General features: G+C 31.8%; 2 protein-coding genes across 3 annotated transcripts; one reads left to right on the forward strand and one right to left on the reverse strand.

The window, feature by feature from the left end:
• The first annotated feature begins 671 nt into the window (after nt 1-671).
• LOC147067969 (pickpocket protein 28-like) lies at nt 672-18,851 on the forward strand. Of its 2 annotated transcripts, XM_085952730.1 has the most exons (14): nt 672-961; nt 1,270-1,363; nt 3,222-3,351; nt 6,509-6,618; nt 8,963-9,062; nt 11,137-11,288; nt 11,693-11,804; nt 12,410-12,502; nt 12,581-12,720; nt 13,912-14,042; nt 14,221-14,280; nt 14,588-14,816; nt 16,875-17,048; nt 18,209-18,851. In XM_085952730.1, the coding sequence occupies exons 2-14, from the start codon at nt 1,320-1,322 to the stop codon at nt 18,333-18,335; spliced, it is 1,602 nt and encodes a 533-aa protein (XP_085808856.1). In that variant the 5' UTR covers nt 672-961; nt 1,270-1,319; the 3' UTR covers nt 18,336-18,851. The 2 variants fall into 2 exon arrangements, with proteins under 2 accessions (XP_085808856.1, XP_085808854.1); XM_085952728.1 differs by lacking the exon at nt 672-961 and having other exon boundaries at nt 1,184-1,363.
• A 3,678-nt stretch (nt 18,852-22,529) lies between these two features.
• On the reverse strand, nt 22,530-24,950 carry LOC147067970 (enhancer of split mbeta protein-like). Its single transcript, XM_085952481.1, has one exon. It carries the CDS (start codon nt 23,829-23,831, stop codon nt 23,166-23,168), a length of 666 nt encoding a protein of 221 aa, XP_085808607.1. The 5' UTR covers nt 23,832-24,950; the 3' UTR covers nt 22,530-23,165.
• Nucleotides 24,951-25,803: the final 853 nt, after the last annotated feature.

Here is a 25,803-nt window from a genome sequence, read left to right on the forward strand (position 1 = left end):
TTTAGGACTCTTTACCGACGTCTTTTATTAATTCAAATTGCAGTTGGCATCGTTTTTTCCCTTTTTCCACTTTTTCCACATTTGTCGAGATTTCAGATTGACTTTTCTGATTATTTCTCGAAAATTCACCAGACGAGATTTCTCGATCACAATCCCTACCGAATCAGGACTAATTTCGTCTGCGAAAATGAAAATTATCAACCGTGTCTTGAAACGGATAAATCTTATCCTAGTCGTATATAATATTATAAATTATATTATATTATAAATTCAAATTAAGTACCTATATTATTATGTACTACAAATAATTTATGTTAATTTATTTCATTAAATTTCCATGAAGAAATTATACTAAATACTACCATTACAGTGATTTACGTAATTAGTAAATCGAAATATTATACAAACTATTATACGAATCGATAATTTAAATTTCACCATTTATACCAATTTTCTGAATTCAGAAAACAGTACCAACTGAAAAAAAAATAATAACTTTTGTTACGACTATTACAACAAACAAAATCATGGATCCACCGAAATTAAAAGCGGTATATATTCAAAGCGTTATAACGTCATGTTTTATTAATTACTACAAGAAACAACATCTCTTCGCCAATTAAATTGTAAATTAAGATAAAACTGCATGTTTCTTAACAACTCTGGATTTCAGTGTGCCCAAATGTCTCGCCAATTTCAGTCCCTAATGGTTCATATCTCTCACTAAAACTTAACGTGTGGTACAAATCTTTGAATATTTACTTTGACCTTTTATGAATATAAATAAACATAAAGTAAAAAACTAACTCCGCGCTAAATCGTGAGAATTTCCGTTATTTTCCACATTAGTAAAATTATTATCATATCAGTTTTATTATGTGACGTGATCGGAAGTCAGTAAATTAGAAGTGCAGTAAATAAATAAAATTAATCAGTTATTGTTAACGATCGTTTATATTAGGTATGTGTGTCTAAAATTAAAAAATCTGAAATATATATACTTACATACAGATATTTAATTATATTATATTTTTTATACTTGAAAATTGAATGACGTTACAATTTATAATATAAATCGTTATTTTTAGGGAACAGTTTATTTAAAATAACTTAAATAAAAAAACGTATTGCTTGTTTTGTGGGTTATTATTAATATTAAGTATATATCAAAGGATTATAAAAATATACACTTAAATAATAGTAAAAACATGTAAAAATAAATAATTCATTTTTTTAAAACTAATATGTTAAAAACATTATAATTGAAAGGTACAGACTATAAAAAATTAGCAGAACATACAGAAAACAGCGTTATCAACATGGATTTTGTAAAAAAGGTTACAGAAGGACCGAAACATCAAAGGTAATTTTTCTTACTATCTTTACGTTGTTCCACATAAAATATTCTTAGTCTTTAAGTTGTTTCTGTTTTTAATTGAATGAAAAACTTCATTGAAAAATTTGGTGTCATTTGTAATAATGGTTCTTAGCAACACACTTTATAATTGTTAGTTATATTGACTATATGCACGACAAAATCACCTTTGATTGGGTGATCTGAAAAGGGGTCTTCTTAGCGTCAGTAATAATTGACATACGGATGATTGATGATTGAGTGACATTATAATTAACCATCGATTAAAACCCCAATTTGTAAAATTATGAATTTATTATTATAAAATATAATTATAACAAATAAATATTCAATCGACGAGCTTAGTTAAAATATTTTTTGTTTAAAAGATAATATTATTGTATTCATTAAAATAACACAAAATATATTACATACATGAAGGACACTTGTTCCTGGTTAGTATTAAAATGATCTAGAATAAGTTCATTATATCGTGTTTTATTTTAATTAATACTACTTATATTACGTAATCCATGACGTCATTGTAAATTTATTTTTATCAGAATGACAATGAAAAATATTTTTAATATTATATAATACATTGTATAACTTCACGGTTCCTTAATTTTAACATATTTGTATATTAAAAATGTTTACCAAATAACAAAAATATACTATAAAGTACCTATTTACGTATCTATGTTTCGTATCAGATTCTGAACCACGCGGAATAACTACTGCATATTGTGTTTTATTCTAATTACAACGTTTTTATAAGGTCGTATTCTTATTTGTCAGGTACAAATCTCGCAATCGATTTTTAACTAACTTCCCGACTAGCTAGACATTTGAAACTTTTAGAATATATCAGAACACGGTGCCAATGCATTTTTAAGTACTCGTAGAATTAAATTCATTTTCAGTTAATTCTGTTTTGTATGAAAAGTTATTTCGGATGAAATCCGTAATCCAATCCACTATTATTGGTTGCTAAGTGGGTGGTCCTAGCAACTAAATTATTAATATATACGTGCGTTACTATAGAAATCAGATTGACATTTCAATATTCTATATCTGTTTGTTTGTTTGTTTTTTATTTACTTCATAGCAAGTACAAGTTTGAGCATATTAGAGCATAATAATTCAACAGAAAATTTAAAAACGTTGTATATAAAAAGTTATTTTTATCTTGTAATTATTTTACATAGATTGTATTTGACATCTATCTATTGGAGTCATACATACTAAAATTAAAAAAAAACGTAGCAATATAGTTAAAAAGTATGAATGTTATTATTATTAGGGACATTTGCGCAAACTCTATTTTTAATAAATTCAAAAAACGGCAATAGTACAATTTATTATCATTGTTTATTCCCTACGGAGTACTTAGCTAAAAATAATTATGATAAAAGCACTTATCTACAGGTGCAATATTAATAGGATAAATTTATTACTAGAACGTTTTATAACCATTTATAATTTCACGCTATTCTATTATTAATTTATATTGTATCCACCTGTAGGGGATTGGTGGATGCGCGGTAGATGTTATGAAGTATAAAAATTTGAAACAGTTTGTTTCTTAAAAAATTAGGACAAAGTTTTCTCCAACGCTTAAGCTGTATCATCGCATGAATGTTTAATTGCTACGTAAAGCTCAATTGAGTTAAAAATCTAAATACAATAAAATATATAGTTCCTCTCCACCCCCTTCCTGTGATAGACTGTTGGAACTGTTTTTCTACACGTTATTTTCTTCAACGTATTACCTTTACATATTACCGATCGAGATCTTTTTACACGGCTAGATCAGTATTCATAATTGGGTTGGTTTAATAAAATATTTGTGCTTATTATTTTTCAGAATATGGTGGTTTATCATGTTCACGCTCAGCGTGGCCGCATGTGGACATCTGATGTTCAAAGTTTGGACAAAGTGGCAGCAAAGTCCGGTCATTGTCAGCTTTTCCGAGACATCCACACCAGTATGGCAGGTAGGTCGAATTGTTGATTCAATTCCGCCATTACATAGTAAGAATGTTTGGCGTCTCTCCGCAATAAAAATATGAGCTTTTCTGTAAAAGCTGCGGTCGTTATAGAATCGGGACCCAGTTACATAGGATTGACGTGAGCATACACAAGCTTTCCGGAAGCTCGCACCACGGGGAAAAAATCTATTTAAATGTATTAGAGCTGGGTCTAGGACGATTTGGCACCGGGACAACTGGACGCCACGCAATTCGAAAATAAATAGACGTTAGGTACTTATAGGTACTTTAAAAAAATATTTAATATTATTATTTATATTAAAATTATTATATTATGATTTAATAGTTGTTGAGAATTTAAATATGCACTCGTAAGTAATGATTTAATCGTGCGTATGTTTAAGTTCCAACGAAAAAAGGGTTTTTTATTTATATAAAGCCTTTGGCATGGTAATTTTCAATCCGCAATTGAAAAAACATTATGTTTAAGAGTAAAATGAATTAAAACTACCAAGTAGTAGATAGAAACTGATTAAAATTCCTCGTCTACGTTTTGTATACGTGTCTACGACAGTGCGGCGTCCAATTGTCCTAGCGTCCAGTTGTCCCATAGCCATCAGAACCACACTGAAGTCGCATCATACCGCTCACGAGTTTCATACTGGAACACCAAATTTACGCGTGATCGATTTTTGTTTTATTTCATGCAAATTTACACATTTTCAAGTCACGTGATTTTAATGAATTGGGTAGTTCCAGCAAAAATTTATGAGTTCACCTCACGTGCCGTGATGGTAATTTGTTTCTAGCTTAAGAGTGCAATATTTAAAATTTAAATAATCTGAAGATATTTTTTTAGCGGGCACAAATTTTCCGGAACGAATTAAAAAAAAATAGTCTTTTATTTTCGTACAAAATATTCTTATTCTGCTTTTCATCATACATTATGAGGTTTGTTTTATTCAGACTTTTACGAAGTTACGTTACAGCTGTTCTTCCATTTTTTTATAAAATCTGCCGTGGGGATGGCGGCCAGATAATCTTATGTACGTTACTAAATTACGATGGGTGGAATTCTAGTTTTGCCCCCCTTTTCCACGTGCTCATTTAAAAAAATCTTCCTTAACTTTTCCGTATGACCACGTCTTCGTCTTCGTCTTCACATTTTTTTTGTATTTATGAATTTCTTATTTGGTCTCTTAGAGTTTTCTTAAGTGATTTCATTTCCAGGTTTTGAAATACACATTTAGATATAGCGTTATATACTTTGTCCTTGATCCTATGTGTTATACATAATTGGACTAAGGCAAGTTTTCCAAAAACATGTGTTACCGTCTACTCTCATCTTTTTTTCCAAATAATGTCTTGTTGACATCCCGATGATATAACCTGCACCTTCGTTTACTTACCACTTAATTTCACTAATGAGATTTTTTTCATTTACTTTACGTGATAATGGTACCAAGCTGAGCAGATTCACCCCCAGATATGTGTATTGGTGTATTTACTATTTATTATAAAAACTACATAAATTAAATTTATTGATCGTTAAATCCGATCAACCAATTCTACGTCGGCGAAGGTTATTGATAATTTATCTTTGACTTGCGCTCTAGATATAAACTACATAATATGTAGATATGTATACTATCTATCTATAAGACCCGTCAACCAATTAAAATGGGCTGTACGCGGGAATGACTAAATGGTATAAGGCTAGAAATTTTTTTATTAGTTGGCTCATGACAACCACGTCTGTCTTTTTTTAATAACTGTACCAGCTCATGTAACAGATGTTCATAGACTGACTTGATCAAAGTGCTAATTTTGATTTTTTGAGACACAATGACTTACTTTGTCAAAAAATCTCAAAAATCGTATAAAATGACTTTGTCCCTTTTTGCAAAATACTCACGATACCCATATAAAATGATTTGATATCCATATAAGATGATATAACATAATATAGCTCAATACTGATATGATTAGCAAAAACTAAACTCATGTCACAATAATTGACGATGAGTTAGTTATGACAAATTCAGAACAAAAATCATATTATACAAAAATTACAGAAGCAGATCTCAAACGTTTCAAACAAAAATTGGTATTTATAATAATTCTAGGACAAATAACCCCCCCCCCCCGGAAAAAACCCCCATACAAAAATAAAAACTCCATAAATATATCTAACGTCAAAAAATATGGATATAAAATTAAAATTATACTTACATCTTGTGTGCCCATTTATAGAGAAGAAATATTTAAATCTTCAACAGAAAATGTACTTAGTTTAATGTTATTATTTAAAATTATACTCAGTCAGAAAAGTTTCTCATTCTATTTACTTATTAAATATTCTAATGACATTTCAAATGGGGGGAGTCAATTGTCTGCGATTATTTTAATATACGTGTAATTAATGACCGTGGGGGGTTACTGGCGGGGAGTTTTTGTCCAATGGATAATTGGTCTGTTACAATTTATAACACCGTACATATTTTATTTGCGTTAAATGGTGATGATTCAAATTAATGTTCGCATACATATCCGGCAAAATAATTCTACATGATATTGCCTTCACTAAACTTGACGACATCTTGTAATTGCAAAAATATATATCATAATCTTAAATATGAGTTAAATCTGATGTCATTATTGTGAAACTTCAATGAGTAATAAATACTCTACGCAGGGAATGGGACAACTGGACTCCAGGACAATTGGACGCCGCACTGTCATGGATACGTAAACAGAACGTAGACGAGGAATTTTAATCAGTTTCTATCTACTACTTAGTAGTTTTAATTCATCTTACTCTTAACATAATGTTTTTTTTATTGCGGATTGAGAATTACCATGCCAAAGGCTTTTTATAAAATAAAAAACTCTTTTTTCGTTGGAACTTAAACATATGCACGATTAAATCATTATTTACGTGTGCATATTTAAATTCTCACCAACTATTAAATCATAATAAATAATAATTTAAATATAAATATGAATATGAATATTAAATAATCTTTTTAAAAGTACCTATAAGTACATAACGTCTATTTAATTTCGAATTGCGTGGCGTCCAATTGTCCCGGTGCCAAATCGTCCTAGACCCCTCTACGCATGATTTTGTTTGTTTTTACAAAAGTTTTTCTTATATTTTCAGATTCCATTTCCAGCGATAACTATATGCGCCGAAACAAAAGCTCGCCAAAGGGTACATAACTTCACCGATCTCTACTACAAAAACCTAAATAAGAGCCTCACAGATGAGGAGTGAGTTTTTTGTCTTTATAACCATTTTATATCATATAATTTATCGAATACCAATCTTGATCCTTAGTAACACGAATTCAAATACTTTGAAGAAAACCTTATACAGATAATACAAATATAATAATTTATTAGTTAATTCCAATTTGCTAAGTCAAAAGGGCGTAAGCTACATTTTGGTGAAAATATGTTATTTATGTTGTAAAATTGTTTATAATGTCAACATAAGTGTTGTACAAGTGCGTCAGCAAGAATTTTTCCGTGACAAAGTTAAATTGTTTTTTAAAAGAGAAATTCTAGGTTCCCAACTTTTTTATTTTGCGGAATCCTTAAATCATTTTATGGAATCTCGAGGAACCCCTCTCTGGCTGACGCATACGATTCTTTTATTATGCCAATACGCATCTCCACAAGAACTCATACTTTTTGTCTTCGAGGAATCTACTCCCAAAAATTTTATTATAAACAACATTAAATAGATTTTTTTTGGGTTCTCAAAACCCATAGAATTTTCAAGTGAAAATCCGCCCCTGTACCTATTACTGTAGTAGGTATCCTCTTAATTTATCATCTATACATCTCCATTGAGTTGGCCCACATGCACCGCAATCTTTCAGAAAACTGCGGTATCTTGCGGTGATCTATCCGCAAGCTGCCGCAGGATACCGCATTTTATAACAGCGTGTGAGCGACCCTTCGCAGATGTTTGCAGTCAAAATAAATGAAAGATGATTTTTATATAATTTCCTATTAAAAGATGATTTGACGCACAGAATTAATAAAACAATTAAGCATTCATAAAATTTATTACTGACTAGTTACCTACCTAAATATAGAAAAACACTACAACTTCTTAATAGTTAAGATAAAGGTGATCTGGGAAAAAACTAAAAAACAATGGCTAACTGATTTATCGGCTATTTTATTATTTTCAATGCTATATAATTATTTCAATCACATATGACCTCTAAATTTAAAGCCGTTCTATTATAAAAAAAATGTTTTTATGACTACGTTTTCTCAAAATAAGTTTTATGTGAATACGTAATAGGTACTACATGAGCACCTACATTGGCACAATGTGTGTAATATTGTATGGCAATTCGTTAAATTTAGTATCTGTACCTACAATATATTTACATTTTCTTTAAAACCACTCTGAATATAAAGTTATTGATTTTTAGCAGGCGCATACCTAGAAAAATCCTTTGGGGGCGTCCGTTTTGAAGCATTATCCATAATATTTTTTTATCCATTTTAATGCGGAGGAAGGGGGAGGGGCATGGTTAACAAATATTCTTGTCACTTCAACCGCGGAATAACGCACTTTTCCGGGTACATTCTTCATACCCAGACACTCCACATTTTACATGAGTCCAGCTATAAACACCTGGCCTGCTGGTACAAATAAAAGTGTTCACCAACGTGTTATTGGGAGCTATCGCATTCACAAGTTGCTATCGAATGCGCGTGGCCTAATAGTCATAATTATTATGAGGATCGTTAGTGAACATTTATGTCTTTTACACGTACTGCATCGGTATATTAAAGCAAAAATTGGATGCCCCTGATAGTTTATACCAGTTTATTAGTTCCAAGGGTCTTCAAGTGGCCACGTGTCGTAGAATACCGAGAGGAAAAGGGCGAACCCCTTGAGAAGTCTGTTTGACAGTCAATTCATCCGGGTCATGAGGTCCTGACGAAGAATAAGAACAACTAATAGGCCATTTACCTAAATAATTTGTATTTTACCATTTTTTGATGGTGTCATGAAAATCAAATTAGCGGTATACCCCGTTTACACTGCATGGATTTACTGCTGAGTCCTGACAGTAACGTATTATCGCGGCCATAATAAGAGATGCACGTGTAAACACGTATTATCGTACTAATTGCAAGATTGCATGCATGAATCAAAAAAGTTCAGAAGCTTCTGAATTTTCACACGACAATTGGACCGTGCAATATCTGCGTCTGCGCAGTAGAACGATAGTAGCGAACCTACCGCGCAGAGACTCGTTTTGAGGTTAATCGATTTTCACGACCTGTCAAATAGTACCATAAAATCACAACATCGCGTCTCGCTTACTCTTGAAGAATGAGATTGGCGAGACAGTCAGCACTTTTACGTGTACACAGTTATTATCGCGATAGTTTAAAATACACACTATTGGTGTAAGTTATTCCATGCACGTGTACAGAATAGTGTTTCTATGTTTCTTTCTATATGACGGCCCTAGTATATTAGTATTACTGCAGGTATAATATTGTCTTATTTACATATCCGCAAGTACCTATTACTATGTTTTCCAGATATTTTTTTTAACTGCAACATTTAAAATTTCAGACGTCAAACATTCGAAGCCATATCATTGGTATGTGATCCTCATATTCATCAGGGCGGCGACAAGACAACGAATCAGTCCGCAATCGATATTATAAAATCAGTAAGTACACAAATGTTGTGTTTCCTAGTACAAACCATATTAGTTTATTCGTAGATGTTGCATATTGATCATTAGATTAGAGCATTCTTTGGTTCCCCTTGGAAAATGTTGGTTTGTTATATCAGTTGCTATGCAACAAATAAACAATATTTTTTCGACATTTGAAATGTTCAATAAAAAGTTGGCGGCAGGGGGTATATTGGTAGGCAAAACCATCGACACTTTTTTTTAAAAATTCAAATTATATTATTTAACACGGTCATAAGACGAATAAGAAGACGACGTTTAAGACGAAGCCTGGTTCACTGAAATTCATTCAAATTCCATCAAACATATCATTATAAAACCATTAAGCGCGAAATATATTATGGTGCATGTCGCGGACTATCACGTGACGTCACAGTAAGCTGCCGCTACGGGAAAAAAGTGTGTAAAGTCGTTTTTCTTGGTGGTTAAAATGTTATCACTGTTATCAGACTGATGCTCCCATCCCGTAGCACATTTTGAACCTTAAAAATAACACTATCATTCAATCTTCCGAAATCACTAAAACAACAACAAACAACCTCACGTTGAACCGCACTGCATCGACACCTGCATAACGTTTTGAACGTTTTTATCGTTTTCTAGATGTCTACATTTTTTCAAATCATTTCAAAATTACGTTTTTTGTTTTTAGTGGTTGGGACTATGTATTTTCTATAAGAATATTGTCTATAATCTATGGTCTGCAGGTTGGGTTCTGTCCAAAATATTATCTATGTAATTATCTAAAGTAATTTTAATGTACGCACAGGTAGAAACTGTTAAAATTAATTAAAATTAGCATGAATAATTAATAATTTTTCAAAATACCTACTAATACATTAGAGTTGGCACTTTTTATAATTGAATTACCTACAGATGGTGATCGTTCAAAATATTTTGCAAAATGTCGAAACCATAGACTAAATTTATCGCCGTGACAGTGACGTGACATGTATCTCAATTCTACCACAACTTAAGAATTTAAATTCAAATATTATTATTATGTTTGTTATTTCTGAGATATAAATTATAATTAATTTTGTTTTTTAGTTTTATCTTATTTTATCATCGCTATCATCAACCGGGGTCAGCAGCTGAAATACAATATATTTATATATACCTATATTTCAAAAAGTATATAGGTATAAAGTATAAACTTTTCATACCATTCGTAATGGTGTAGGTATTTATAACCTTGGTTTTATCATGATGAACAATTTTATGTTAACACACAATTATTGGAAAAAAAAAATTCATCGGTATTGAATTTTTCAAGTTTCATTAGAGCAGGCCTGGGAAAATTGCGGCCCGCCAAGTATTTATGTGGGGCCTGCGAGCTTTAATCGTTTAATAGGTAATAATTTCTGAAAAAGTTCACTTTTTCTACATTTTAAATCCTTTTTAAAAATAAAATTCGAGCATATGTGAATTGCACCGCCGAGAGAAATCTGAACTCGAACAACTCCAAAAATATTGGTTATTTTTTAATCAGCCTACATAATATTATGTGAATATCAATTATGAATATCAATAAAAACTCTACGGCCAAGGATCACCGATGAACATTTACAAGCAGTTTTAAGAATCTCAACTACAAAATTAACGCCTGAAATTTAAAAAAAATTTGAAAAATGTAAAACATTCTTCTCATTAAATTGTTGGCTATTAGAGATTCGTTTATTTTTTTTATGTTGAAATTCCTTTTTCAGGATAATAAATAATGTAGGTGTATTTAGAAATAGTATATTACTTGCGGTTCGCCGTTCATTTTATATTCCTAATGTGGCCATTCATCCAAAAAGTTTGCCCAGACCTGCATTAGAGCTTGTAGAAATTTGAAAACACATGGGCGTCTTTTTTCTGAATGCACATCTGTTGAAAAAAATGCGAGATTGACTTGTAGCTAACTTAATCGGTAGATCAGAGTAAAATGAATATTTTAATATCTATTCTATGCTGTTTTTTTAATTCAAAACAAGTAGAAAATTATAAAATTGGTTATTGTATTATATTATATTATATCAATAATTGATTTACGACATTTCAGGCAGCTCCGCAATTTGATGAAATGATTTGGCTTTGTAAATGGAAAACAGTAATCAAAAATTGCAGCGAACTCTTTAGTCCTGTTTTGACAGATGACGGACTATGCTTTTCATTCAATGTGTTGGAAGCAGACGAACTATATCGGAAAGACATGTAAGATTTATATTAATATTATCAAACTGTATTAGGTACATTTTAAATGGTAATTTACTGACCATTTTGTTAGTTTTTTACGTCAGCGGATATCACTGGTGAAGGGTGACTTTTGGAAAGCGGTAGGCTCTGTAGATCAAAAAAAAGGGCATACTTGTCAGGTATATTATCATTATATCTACAATATATAGATACCATAATGCCTCATACCGATACAGGTGATCCATTGACAAAAGTCCACGATAGAAAATTCGACTGTTTTTAGCAGTTTTTGGTAATGAACAATAATTAACGGAAATCGGAATTTCGGAACAAAATAAAATATTTATTTCAATATTATATGCGTTGGATATAACGTTTTATAATATATATTTACAATAATATATTTTGTCAATATCCAACAGGATGCATAAGGACTATGACTATTTCCACCATGGCAAAAAAACGGACGGCTGGTCTCTGGATGGTGGTTATCCAAAGAATCTTCCACTCGACACGTATCCTGAGAGGGGATCGGTAATATTTTATAATATGTTTCACAATTAAACATAATTGTTTCGAAAGTTACTCCATGATACTCGTACAATCATGAATATTTCCTTCAATAAAAGTTGTGCAAGTATAGTTTTATTTAATATTATATCATTCAAGAATTTTATTAAAATGGTGATTTTTTGGTCGAAAATTTTTCACTCAATTTTTGGTGGAAAGATGTTGTATTAATCAAAATAGAAAATACATAATACCTACTTAATTTTATTTAAACGGGTTTTATGCCGTTATGTGTGTAGGATATTCTCAACACATTATTATGATGAAAATTATTTATAAACAAGTTAACCTTATAATAATTAAATTAAACTGTACAAATTTGATGTTTAAGTCGATTTAATATATCAGTTGTCACATCGTTACCAACGCATGTAATATCTATATAATGAATTATTACATGGAATTCTATGAGTTGATAAAATATTAAAAGCACCAACATTATTAAAATATTCTTTAAATTTCAATGTCAAACGATTGGTATATTGTGTCACAGTTACTGTACAGTAGGTTTTAAAATATTCATTTTACAATAATTACATACCTAAATCTTGATCATGTTATCTTATTAGGGGTACGGACTGCAAGCAGGGCTCGTAGTCTTACTAAGGGCATATAATAAAGATATTGATTACATGTGTCGTGGACCAGTACAAGGATTTAAGGTTGGTAAAGAAAATTCAAGTAAATATTAGTACAAACCCATCATAGACTTCGAATAACACTGAATTATTCTCTTTCAGCTTTTACTGCATTCGCCATCTGAAATACATAGAATGGCTCAGCATTCAGTAAGGCTTCCATTCAGTCAAGAGACAACGTTGGTTATTAAACCAAATATGATGACCACTTCGGATGGACTACGAGACTACGAACCGACGAGGTGTGTGAAAATATTCATTCATAATAAATGAACAGCATGGATTTAGAGCAGGCCGATCAACGGAAACTAACCTGATGGTATTTACCGATTATGTGTCATCGGCACTGGATAGAGGCCACCAGGTTGACTGTTCTTACAATGACTTCTCGAAAGCATTTGACAAGGTCGATCATGACATCCTGATGGAAAAACTCCAACTTATTGGATTGTCGGATCGATTTTTGAAACTATTCGGGAGTTATTTTAGGAACCGTCAACAATACGTATCGTACGGCCTTTATCAGTCACAGACCTTTTACACATTTTCTGGTGTCCCCCAGGGCTCAAACTTAGGGCCGTTGTTGTTCACGATTTTTATAAATGACATAGCATTGGTAATAAAAAATGCTATGTTTTTGTTGTTCGCTGATGACTTGAAACTCTTTTTGGAGAAGAAATTCTTGAGACTCCTTTACTTGAGGTTGTATGGATACTATCCGTGGCTTTATCCAACTGACTTTCTCTTAGGCATGCTTACATACTGCAGTCTGCAATTTAGAAGAAATCTTTATTTAGCTACGTATTTTTTTCGACTTATACAAGGTATAAATGAGAACTCTGCCATTCTGGGCAGTGTTGACCTGTGTGTCCCTGATAACTATCTTAGAAATAGAGACCACCAGTTGTTTATTCTCCCAAGGTGCACAACCAACCTGCCACTGGTAATGCCAATTGGGAGAGTGATAACTATGTTCAACGAAATTGCTTCGGGTGTTGATATATTCCACCTACGTGAGAATGAGTTTAGGTGGATGTTGTTTTATAAAATCTTAAAATAGGGTCTGCTTAACTCATCCGGTGTACTTCCTTCTACCTATCTAATTCATCTACTGATATATCTCTTTTTTTTATGTAATACTGTTATATTTATATATCTTTGTATCTAAATGTCATGTTGTGAACGTCTTAAACTTATAATTTGTAATGTCCACAATATGTTAAAAAAAATAAATGAATTGAATTGAATTGAACATATTTTAATAATAATTAAAGGAACAAATTTAAACGATATCGCATCTGGTACATAATAGAAAGTATATCTTCGTGGCTACAGTTTGATTGGGGTCTTTATTTATTATAAATATAAATACGTAATTTTACAGCATATGTGCTTTAAATTTTTCTTCTTATTCTTAAAAGTTAAATTTTCAGGAGGCAATGCTATTTTCCTTCCGAAAGACGATTGAAATATTACAAAGATTATACGCAGAAAAACTGTGCATTGGAATGTTTAACGAATTATACCGCACAGAGATGTGGATGTGTTTCCTTCTATATGCCTCGTAAGTTGCTTTTATAATTATTATGTAATTATCATAGAAATAATAAAATTGCTGATATTGTCTTTTCAAAAATTTGTTGTTTCGTCAAAAATTAGACGTATTACCTATCATCTTGTTATAACACATATTACTCATTATATTATATTATGTGGTAAATTGATCATTTATTAATTTGTAGGAGACCCAAATATGGAAATCTGTTCATCTGGCAATAGAGCTTGTGTTATCAAAGCTGAAGGTAAGATTTTTTAGCATCCAATTATTAATTACAGACATATTAATTAGGAAATTTCAATTATAGCTCATTCTGGAATTCATGAAATTTGACTCCACTAGTTTTTAGAGTTATTTTGAAATTATATAATTAATTAGGTACCTATTCTTTTAGTTTTATGAATTTATGATATGTCAAATAATACTCTATTAAATTTATTTTAAGTATGTTATGCTAGGGTTCTGACTTCTGATATTCCCTCCGCACCTGTACATACACATCTGAATGTAACTACTGTATTTATTTTAATTGATTACCTTTTGGTTAATAGCTGACCTAATAATATGGGAAGTAAAGGCTGGGTTAGCCGATTATAAAAGCACTGTTAATGAAACCAAAGAGGAGAAAGAAATGCGTGAAGCGAGTGACAGAGTTGCAGCACAATGCGATTGTCTTTCTGGATGCACACAGATAAACTACGACGTTGAACCTTCACAAGCTGACTTTAACTGGGTTCAACTGTTTAAGGCTTACAAGGAATACAATGCTAGTGAATCAGAGTGAGTAATTTTTGCTCGGTTAATCTCCATTTTGGACTTTACTATATTATTTACACTACGAACCTACGGGAATGGGATGATTTGGCACCGCGAACTGGCCTCCGGCGATTGAGAAGATAGAATCATATTAAACTGACTTGCTTATTTACTACAACAAATCGTAACGTACGTCTATTCCTTTACGCATTTAATTCAACTGTGCGGCGTCCAATCCTCCCGGAGGCCAATTGGGTCGGTGTCAAATTGGGTCGGCGTCCAATTGGGCTGGCGTCCGATTGTACCGGCGGCCAATTACCGGAGGCCAATCGCCGGAGGCCAGTTCGCGGTGCCAAATCGTCCTAGACCCGAACCTACAGGGGAGATTCAACATTCCACCAGGGACACGACAAACGTGGTATTGGAGGTGCCAAACACCCGGGCGGCAAAAGTCCGACATAATACTTTTAAAATTTATTTTATAAGAAATATATTGTATTCAATTACATAGGTTGCCTACTGCCGATGAATGGCACTTACTACAGAGTAGAAAATTGACGAGTTAAAACGAAATATACAAATATTACCTAAATTCTTCTTTAGGTGTTTAAAAACTCCGATCTATCATCACAGCTGCATATACACCGAAAAGTATTCTTTCAAAGTATCAATAGGATGGGTCAGTGTCATTTTATTTAATTAATTTATTTAGGTCAACCAACAGGATCAATCACAGAGGATAAATGATATAATATTGAATATAGTATAGAAAAAAATAATATGTGATGGTCCCAATAACAAGCGGACACAAATGGCTTAATAAATAAAACGTATCTGCAAACATATTATATTATTTGTTTGATAGGGCGCCAGAGTCAAAAAGATACAACATTAAATTGATTAAATTGTAGAAAAACCAATTTGATTGTTTCACGGATAGTAAAATTTTTCATCCCATTGAATACTTTTTAAAATAAATTGTGCTTGATTCAGTTGTTTTAAACACATTATAATTCAGAATGTTATATATCAGTGCTCCGCAACCTTTTCCAACCCATGGCACACCAAAGGTCTTTCCAGAATTCCGCGGCACACTACACGTAAAACAATTTATACACCAAAACATGGACTCCACATCCTGAAGGGGGACCCCAGCCCAAGATCTTTGGCGGGCCCCCCTACCTATCGCTAAGGTTAAAGACAGTGTGATACTCTAAATTGCGTTTTTCAAATGGTGTTCCAGGTAAAATTAATGGTATTGATTTTAGGTTTAGCGATTTTTTGTATGGTTATATTCTAGTTATATAAATATGGTTAGTTGTCGGATTAGGAATAATTATTTGTCGAGTATAAATTGATAGGGCAGGCGACTTTTTTTGACTCGAAAATGGGAGATGAACTGCGATAGCTTTGTCGGAAATCCGAGGATATTTTTTGTTAACGAAATCCAGAAAATAGCCAATGGAACATCGGCGAACTTTTTTAGCGTCCCGTCGTTTATCAATTCAACAATTTCCTCTCGAATTTATAGGAAAAGCGCTTCTATAGAATTTTCGCCATTGGTTGCAAAAGGGTTTCGTATCCTGTCGCATTTATTGTATGAAAGTACTGATGAAATTTCTTTTGCAGCAAAGTTAAAATGTTTTTGAGACGGATCTAAAATTAATTGCTTGTTTTCAATGGTGGTTTGGTAGTTCATTTGGAACATTTGTAGAGTTGTCTTAACTCCTTCTGCGAAAGTTCTATTTTATTTTTGACTTCTTCTAATTTATCAGAGCTCGTCAATATATTTTCATTCTGACTCGTCGAGTCTCGCGGCACACCAGTGTGCCACGGCACACGTACACGGAGCACTGTTATATATTATGGCATAATTTTAGATACAATATGGCAAATTTTTCTACATAGCCTTTGCGCGTGTATATTTTGAATTTATGGCACTTTGACCAGGGATATTACTGGCTGAGAATGACATTGTTGTACAGTACCACAATGTCCACAATTATTACTTTTATGTATATAACTATTAATGCTAATGCAATATAAATCCTAAATACTTAGTTTTTCTATTTTATTTTTCAGTATGAACATGGCCCGAGTTGTGGTTTACTACAAGGATTACCAGTTTATAACGTCTCGTCGTTCTGAGTTATATGGTCAAACAGATTTTCTTGCCAACTGTGGAGGTTTGCTTGGACTCTGCCTTGGATTTTCCGTTCTTTCGCTAGTCGAAATTATCTATTTCGTGACGTTGAGGTGAGATCTACAAAATTTTCTACAGAAAATAGAAGTATTTAAATTTGTGTTATTTGAAAACGGAATAGATATTTTTCAATAAGAAAATGATATATGTAAAATCTTAATATGTTGAAAATGAAGAAAACCCTATCTGTTGGACTGAGTCAAATATATATGAAAATTTCGCTACAAAAATGAAATTAACTGCAACATGTTTTGTATAGCGGATTCATTATAGCAAAGTATTTTTGCCCGTGATTATCCAAAACCTTAACATTTTCAAGATTTCAACTCAAGTTTAGATTTACCGAAACAACTAATTCCATAAATTATTATTGCCCAATTTATTAAATTGTCAATACTAAGTGAGTATGTAGTTTAACTTGAAGTGGCATAATATGAAAATCAATGCTGAGTGATGATGAGTGAACAGGCATGATCAAAATAGTTATAGGTAGGTATGTTAACATCGGTTCTCAACATTGTATTGAATCGTAACTATTCACGGATTCAGAAAAACATGTGGAGATATTACAAATAATATACTTTGAGAAAATCACAAATATGTCAAACGCATATTATGACAGTTGTATCGAAAAGTCAGAAAAAATGTTTCAATTTCAATCCGCATCAACATATTCTATGATTTCATTCTGAAGGTGATGGAAAATATTTAAAAAGCTTTTATAAATATTTCATAGATGCCTTAACCTCACAACTTTGTAAAGTGTTGTAAGAAAAGACAAGTGATGTTACTTACATAATATTATTATTAATAATTATTAATAATATGTACTTTAAGAATATATACCAAATCAACCACACTAAAAACTTTCCAGAAATGAAAACGAGTATTTTAATACTACTCTTTTTATGACTACCTGAGAACGAGGTTTTTTTAAGAAAATCGTGTCAATGGTAATTAGAAATAAATGAATATAAAAATATATAATCTTGTAGTGATATGCAGTGCATGCTGTGGATACTTAGCATTCCCTGAAATACTCGATGAAATAGTGCAGGTAGACTGTAGGTAGATAATAACAATATTTACTTTTATGCAGTTGGATGATAAAAGAGAAAAAAGCATAAAACTACTTCGTTCGTTCAATTAATTACAAACTCCTAAGTAAATAAGCATGTAGCATGTATCTTGATATTGAAATTTCTGTTTTCAGGGCTTTCTGTAACCTGAGAAATAGGATAGCTAAACGGGCGCGAAATAATAGCAATTTGGCAACAATAGACCCAGGAGAAATAAATCAGCTGAAAACTGCAGACAATGAAAAACCTTCAACAGAGTAACGATTTCCGAAAAAATGATTTCGAAATTACCAAAGTTTATCATAGATATTTTATAGCCCATAATAATTTTATCATTTTAATGAATATTAGGTATTTAAAAATGCATATTATGTAGGATGATGTTTTGTGTCTCTCTACTTATCTGTATTTGTGGCTAACCTATTGTTATTCATAGTGATACAAATGTAATTGTCATTCTTTCTATGTTTAAAAAAAATGTGATATTATTAGTCAATTTGAAATTGTTGCTTACAAATATTGATTATTGATTTATTCTCTTATTCATATGATGTGATTATCAAAGACCTTATCATGCACGTTAAAAGCGTAACTTGTAAACATTTATATATATAAGTAAAAAAACATTAGTAGATTTAGTGAACAATATAATTATTATTATAAAATAATACAGTCTAATAAACTTATTTACGCTGTTTTTTATTAAAATAATATCCACCACCTTTCTTATGTAAATAATTCTATTCAAATATAGACCGCCATGTTGTTTTCCACGTCATGTTGACTTTATAATATTAGTTCATGCTTTCTACGCTAGATGCCATACGTGTATCACACCCCGTTCGATGCCATAAATTATTATTATTCCCCCGAATAAAATATTACAAATATTTTTTTAATGAAATATATTGTATGTATAATATTATTGATTGTTTAAAATTTTTAATAATGTAAATGAAAAATTATTATGACATCTATTGCAGTACACAAAAGGTATTTTCAAAAAAAATATAATACAATAGTTCAACAGCAGAACAAAGATGGCAGTAAAATGTATATGATATTACCATCAGCGTCGATTACTCTGTAGGACCTTTAGATATAGGTTCAAGATAGAAGTACCCAGTTAAGTTGTAAAAAATGATACTAATCTTAAACAATTAAATGTATTGTTAATTAATATGATGGAAAATCTAATCACAGCGAAAACAGTATAACCCATTCACAACAAATACGACCATACGTTGACGTCTGCTACAAACCTCTACGGAGGCGTAGCAGAGTAGACCTACGACGCTATGTTAAAGACAATACAATATTATCACTTTATTGATTCATCATCTGAATTTGGATGTGCTCTAACAGTCTAACTAACTCCTTCAATGTACTCAGACTTTGCTGCTACATTGTCTGTAGGTATATCCAATATAAGTATATTCATAAAACGGATCCTAATATTTTTGAAAAAAATTGAGCGCTGACGATATTTTTTTCATATGAATTGACAACAATTAATACTGACATTTATTCTAATATATCTATTAATATATAACATTAGCTATATATGTATTGAAACGGGTGTCTTGATTGTTGATATTATGTAGATGTGTAGATATTAAAAATAATTAACAATGGCATGCTGAAATTTGCCATTAATAATAACTGTTCAAATGATTGTTATATTATTATTTTCAAAACATATTTCTCACATATTACATTATTATAAATATTATAATATATTACCACCTCATAACACTAACAATATAACCTAACACAAACTCAAACGGATTTTTTTTTATAGTTATAATATTTATAGTTTTTATATTTATAGTTATAAGCTTAGAGGCCTCTCTAAGCTTCTTCCACTCTTCTCGGTCCCTAGTTATTCACTGCCACGTACATCTACCGAACTGCATGACTTCGTCTATCCAGCGGGTTTTAGGGCCACTATGAAAAAGAATAAGAAAACCAATATATTATTATAAAAAAATATGAGTCGCATTAAATATTTTTTTAATATTCGGTATAGGTATCTACCATAATATATTGACAGGTAGATATATAAAGAAAATATAATTCCGAGTATTCTAAATTGTTTAATATTGTTTGGTAAACAATAAAAATAAAATGTTTCTATTAATTGTATGGTTACTAAAATCAGCTACTTACATATTTAAATAATATACTAGGAAGAAGGAATTTAACAAATTAAGCACTTGTCATATTTACAAAGTGGTGATAAATTTACAAGTAAAATATCATTTAAAGTAAATAATTTCATTATGTGTATTATTTGCATTGTAGAATGCCAACACAATGATATAATACGCAATGTGTGCACATAAAATTGTTATTGTCCAAGTAAATTCAGTTGCTCTAATTAATTATTTACTTAGGTGGCCATATTACTGATTCACGCTTGTTTTTTGACGAAAATAAAACGTGTTGAAATTTTTCAGTAAAGCAAACTCCACCACCTTTACTGATTATGTATGTCGATTTTTTCAGCAACCCAAGGAAATTATTATGGACAAATACTAAAAACGAATTATGAACGAAAGGAGGTGAAATCAGACAAGTATCAATGTACTGCTTCATTTAATACAGGGGCGAAAGCAAAGGATAACGTACAAGAATCCGTATTACTTAGCTAAAAAAATCTACGTCAGTGTTCAGCAAAAGGGCAGAGTCCTTTTTCATCGACGCAATGAATAAGACAATGTTTATTAAAATAATGAATGATAGCCAACCTTCAATTATAATACAGTACCTACATCAAATGGAATAAACGGAATGATTACAATCAAAATAGTCAATCTCTTACATATTTTATACCGTTAGCTAAGTTATTTTCACTAAATTAATTATTAAAATATTTTTATCGCCATACTACCTGGTACCTCGTTACATTTTTTAATTATTTAAAATTATAAAAATAATGCTAAAAGAGATAAATAATCATTATTTAACTAACTACGTACGTATGTACATATTATGTGTTAGCAATAATGTAGGTAAATAATTAACTTAGGTAGGTACTTACTTGGTGATAAGATTTTTTTCATAATTAAATTTTTGTAAACGTGCAAATAATCACGTTTGCATAATATTATTCTCAATAAATTTCAATGGATAATAATAATAAAATAATGCTTATTGGAAGTTTAAGTTGAAATGTTATTATACAATACACGCTATATCGCAGAAGAACATCGTCCGATTTTAAACAAGTTCGATAGCCTTTGACATTCTTAACACTGTTTTTTCTGTTATCGGAGTAATAATTTCCGATAGTTTATCAGCAAGAAAATTATTATTGTTTTGTAAGACGGATTTCTTTGACTCGTGCCCGTGACGTGCATGTGACCACGCGGCGACAGTTATCATATAAGTCGATAAGAAGTCATAGATACGATATAAGTATTTTTAAATAATTATTATTAGGTATTGACTTCAGTCAGTTTATAAACCAATAATTAATAATAATTATTAAACGCATGCCTTATGGCACGTATACAATATTAGGCTATTGATTGTTTTTTTTATATGCGTTACAATTTTTTAAAACACTTGCAGGTAGGTACCTTTTTAATATTACATGCGTTACATTTTTTTAAAACACTTGCAGGTAGGTATGTACCTTTTGAATATTATAAAATAAGTATCCAGCATAACAGCTACCTACTTACTGATTTTGTATTGAATAATTCTTGTATTATGTTATTTTTATTTGATTATATTAATTACTTTATTATAATTTGTCCACTTAATCGTATTATGAATCTTAATAAAGTCGTCATAATAGTAGGTACCTATGTAAGTAATCTCTGATTTATTCTAATTGGAAAGAAACCTAAGAGATTATAAAAAAATCCAATTCATTAAAATTTTTCAAAGATATTAATATTATGTTCTACATTTATTTTTCCTTGACTATGAAAACAATATTAAATTTATCAATGGACGATCTGGCAGGTTAATTAATGTATAGTTTTATTTGTAATTCAGATGTTTAGGTATTTTCAAATAATTCATCTATTATTTGTAAAACAGGTACTTACGTATTAACTTCAATTCAAAATATTCCAAAGGGTAAAGTAGGTAGGTACCAAGGTACCGAGTGTAAAGTTTGAATGAAAAAAAACAATCAAAAGAGTATTTTTTAACGAATATTAATAACATGTAAATTAAATACTTACACAGGATAGTTAGGTATGTACTTACACTTTCTTGCATCATCTTCTTGGTAAGAATTTCATATTTTTTTTTGTTTTTTGAGTAAGTATATAATAATTCTCTCTTTTGTGATATAAAGTGTAACATCATATTTTTGTATAAATACCTAATGTGTGTAAAATGTATTAGATGATTAGTTGAATTAGGTATGTGTGCGTTATATATTATGATTGGAATAAGGTGGGGGATGGGGTGATTTTCAGAATGTAAACAACGTAATTTCATATAAATGGTGTATTTTATTTAATATATATTTTTTACCCATTTTGTATCACAGAAATGCAATAAAAAATAATGCAATGCAATAAAGATACAGAGCTTTGAACCAATCGTAGGTTACTCTGAACTAAAGACATGTTATGCTTGAAAATCTCTCCTATACAATATTACAGAAAAGCTTTTTCCTACTTAATCACAGGTACAATTACAATATTTACTCTCGTAGAAAATTGTGTTTAATCTATATCACATACGCCCTAAACCTATTAAAGCTGACAACCATTAAAAAACACTACTTTACTCCACTCGTTCCATTTATATTCGAATATTTTACTAATCTTATTAAAGCCTGAGATCTTAATTACATAATGTCCCTTATTTCTTTGAATACAAAAATCAAATTGAACAAATCATAGTTATAAAAACATTTAAAATGGAAACGTACATACAATATTTCGCGAAATAAAACAAACTTATATTATTATTTTTAAACGCGATTCTAGAGAACTATAAAAAATATAACTTATAATTTTATTAACTATTATTGGAAGACGTCGAACTAATCGCGGTAAAATTAAACTGTCACAATTACACAGTATCAAAAGTCTATAGTTTTAGATTCACAAAATTCGATGATCACCAAGGTCTCCACAAGGGCTCTTCTCGGGTTGACATTCTGAGAAGTCCAGCCGTTGAGCAGTCAAGAGGCTGATGAGGAGAATTCGGAGGCGCCGGAGAACTGGCAGGAGTCAGCGGAAGGCGGTAAGTGGGGCCTGTCATTCTTGGTGAATACATCGGCGAAGAAATAGGCGACGGGGATGAAGACAGAGAAGGCGAAGAACACGGGGTCACTTCTACACTGAGCGGCATCAACTTATCCATATCGTTAAGCCTGTGACCGAGATGAGTCATCAGCTTGGTTCCAAGAGCGACGTCCACTCCAGGAGTGGCAGCCAAACACCGAGACACTTCAGCAGCGGCATGAGTAAATCCAGCTCGGAACCTGTCAGTTCCAACGGTAGGAGTAGCGGCCAGCTTCTTGCTTTTTCTTAGAGTATGAAGATGACGAACTGTCAACTCCAATATGTCAGCTTTCTCCAACTTGGCAACGTTTTCACCCTCAGCTTGAAGGGCGGAAACCATCAGTTCCTTCAGCTCGTCAAGGCAGCGATTAATGCGAGCCCTACGCTTCCTTTCCAGCATAGGCTTCATCACCTTTCTGTATTGATAAGTCCTCGATAAGGGTTGAACACCATCTTCTGAGAACACGGGCGCGTTAGCGTATGCGATTTCGAAAGACATATTTGAAACTTGTTTTGTATAATAATTGACGTAAATATTAGCGTATAAGGTTTGAATGTCACGACAGAGTTTGTTTGCGTGTGCGCTCTCCGCGGCAGTCAGACACGGAATAGCGGATCGGTGACGTAAGCAGGTCTTTTATAGGCGGGCCACTCGGTCGCGATCGTGGGAAACGCTTTGGTCTTTGGGTTCCCACAGGCCGCGGGCCACCTGTGGGCTGCAGCTGCCGCGCACACTCCGCCAGTCGGCGGTGACGGTAGCGCCGTCCCGTTCGCGCGCGCCTCGCCGCTCGCTACCGCCCGCGCCGCCACGACCTCGCGCTTCGCCCTTATGCAATGTTTAGGAATTTCCGTGACTTACAGAATTGTCCAAAAACAATAATAATGCAATCCCGTCTGATTTATTTGACGTGCGCGCAAATTTTGATGCGCGTGCGTCAACAATGAATAACAAAGACCACAAAACTGACCAACTCTTTTTAATTCATTCCCGGTTTAACCAATCAAACATGAATGCAAATTATATTACATATAAAAATTAGCATTGCAGTTATTTTAACATATTTCTTACTGGTATACCATAAATAAACTTGCATAATCGTTAAGAAGCTTCGTGATTATTATAATTTGGTAAAACACGCCATTAAAAATTAAAATAATACAACTTTGTTGTTGTTTTTACAGCGGTGGGACATATTGTCAAAACTCAATAATTTAAACTTTATTACCTACGCATTTATTTGCTTATTAAATACTTAACAGTAAACGGGTACTACTGTTTCTTTGTTTTTAATGTCATGTTGTGAACGTCTTAAATTTTTAATTTGTAATGTTCACGGTATGTAAAAAAAAAATTGAATTGAATTGAATAATAAGTATGTAGGTAGGTAGATGTCATATATCTACTATCATAGTACATATTATATTCATTCTAAAAGTGAACTCACGACCCCTAAAGGTCATATAATAATCATATTTTAAAGCTACTGCTAGTGTTAGGAGTTAAAAAGTTCAGACAAAACAATATACTACTGAATGAATTCATCTATGTACTCACAAATCAATTCCATTATTCTCGTATTTACGTATATAATTACATTATTATCTTAAGTTGTCTTACTTGTCGATGACCACTGGATGATCGATAGATACAGATGAAATCTGAAATATAGCAAATAGTAAAAAAAAGTGTAAGCTCTACGAAATCTGCTAAGAGCTACACCATTTCCTTGAAAAGTGTAGCACTTAAAAAAATCATGTTAACATCTTTTAACGTCCTTGTATCAAATTCGATAGTACGTAGTAGATTGTGATTGAATGAAATTATGTACCGTGTAAGTAATTTAGCTATTGTCGAAGCGAGCCGTAATACAATGTACTTGTTGGACAGCAGTGGGGCCGGCGCGTGCTCGACCGGCCGCCGGTTGGCGCGCGCGTCCCACATATTGCGAACGCACTACTCACTCCGGTCATGGAGTAATTTCACTTACTCTGTATAAACTATGCCATAAACTAATCATATTAGATATTTTTACTTAACAATAAACAAACACATAAACACTATTATTATATTGCATAGTTGTAGAAAATTTTGACTACTGATTTATGATTTTAAATGAGAACAAATGCACGAACGACAGAAATTTGTACGTGAAATAATCTCTTACTAGTATTATATACATAGATATTTGCAATTCGCTTTGGTAATTAATTGTTTATTTATTTATTTACTTCTATCGCAGCGAATTGATTTTTATGGCTGCGCGCGGTGTGTCATGCTCTCGACGCGGATGTGTTTTTTTATGACTAGGAAAGTGTTGGTTTATTTATGCAGAAGTGATGCCAAATGACACGTAATTTTATAATGATTTACCTGAAAATCAAACCACAAGTGTATGCATTACAATCTTGTTGAATTAATTACGGATACGAATAGGGTTTATTTATAGAATGTAATTAATTATATGTACGTA

This window comes from Rhyacophila brunnea, unplaced genomic scaffold (genome assembly GCF_057557595.1).
Source record: "Rhyacophila brunnea isolate RB1 unplaced genomic scaffold, BYU_Rbru_1.0 scaffold_3, whole genome shotgun sequence".
NCBI classification, from domain to species: Eukaryota; Metazoa; Arthropoda; class Insecta; order Trichoptera; family Rhyacophilidae; genus Rhyacophila; species Rhyacophila brunnea.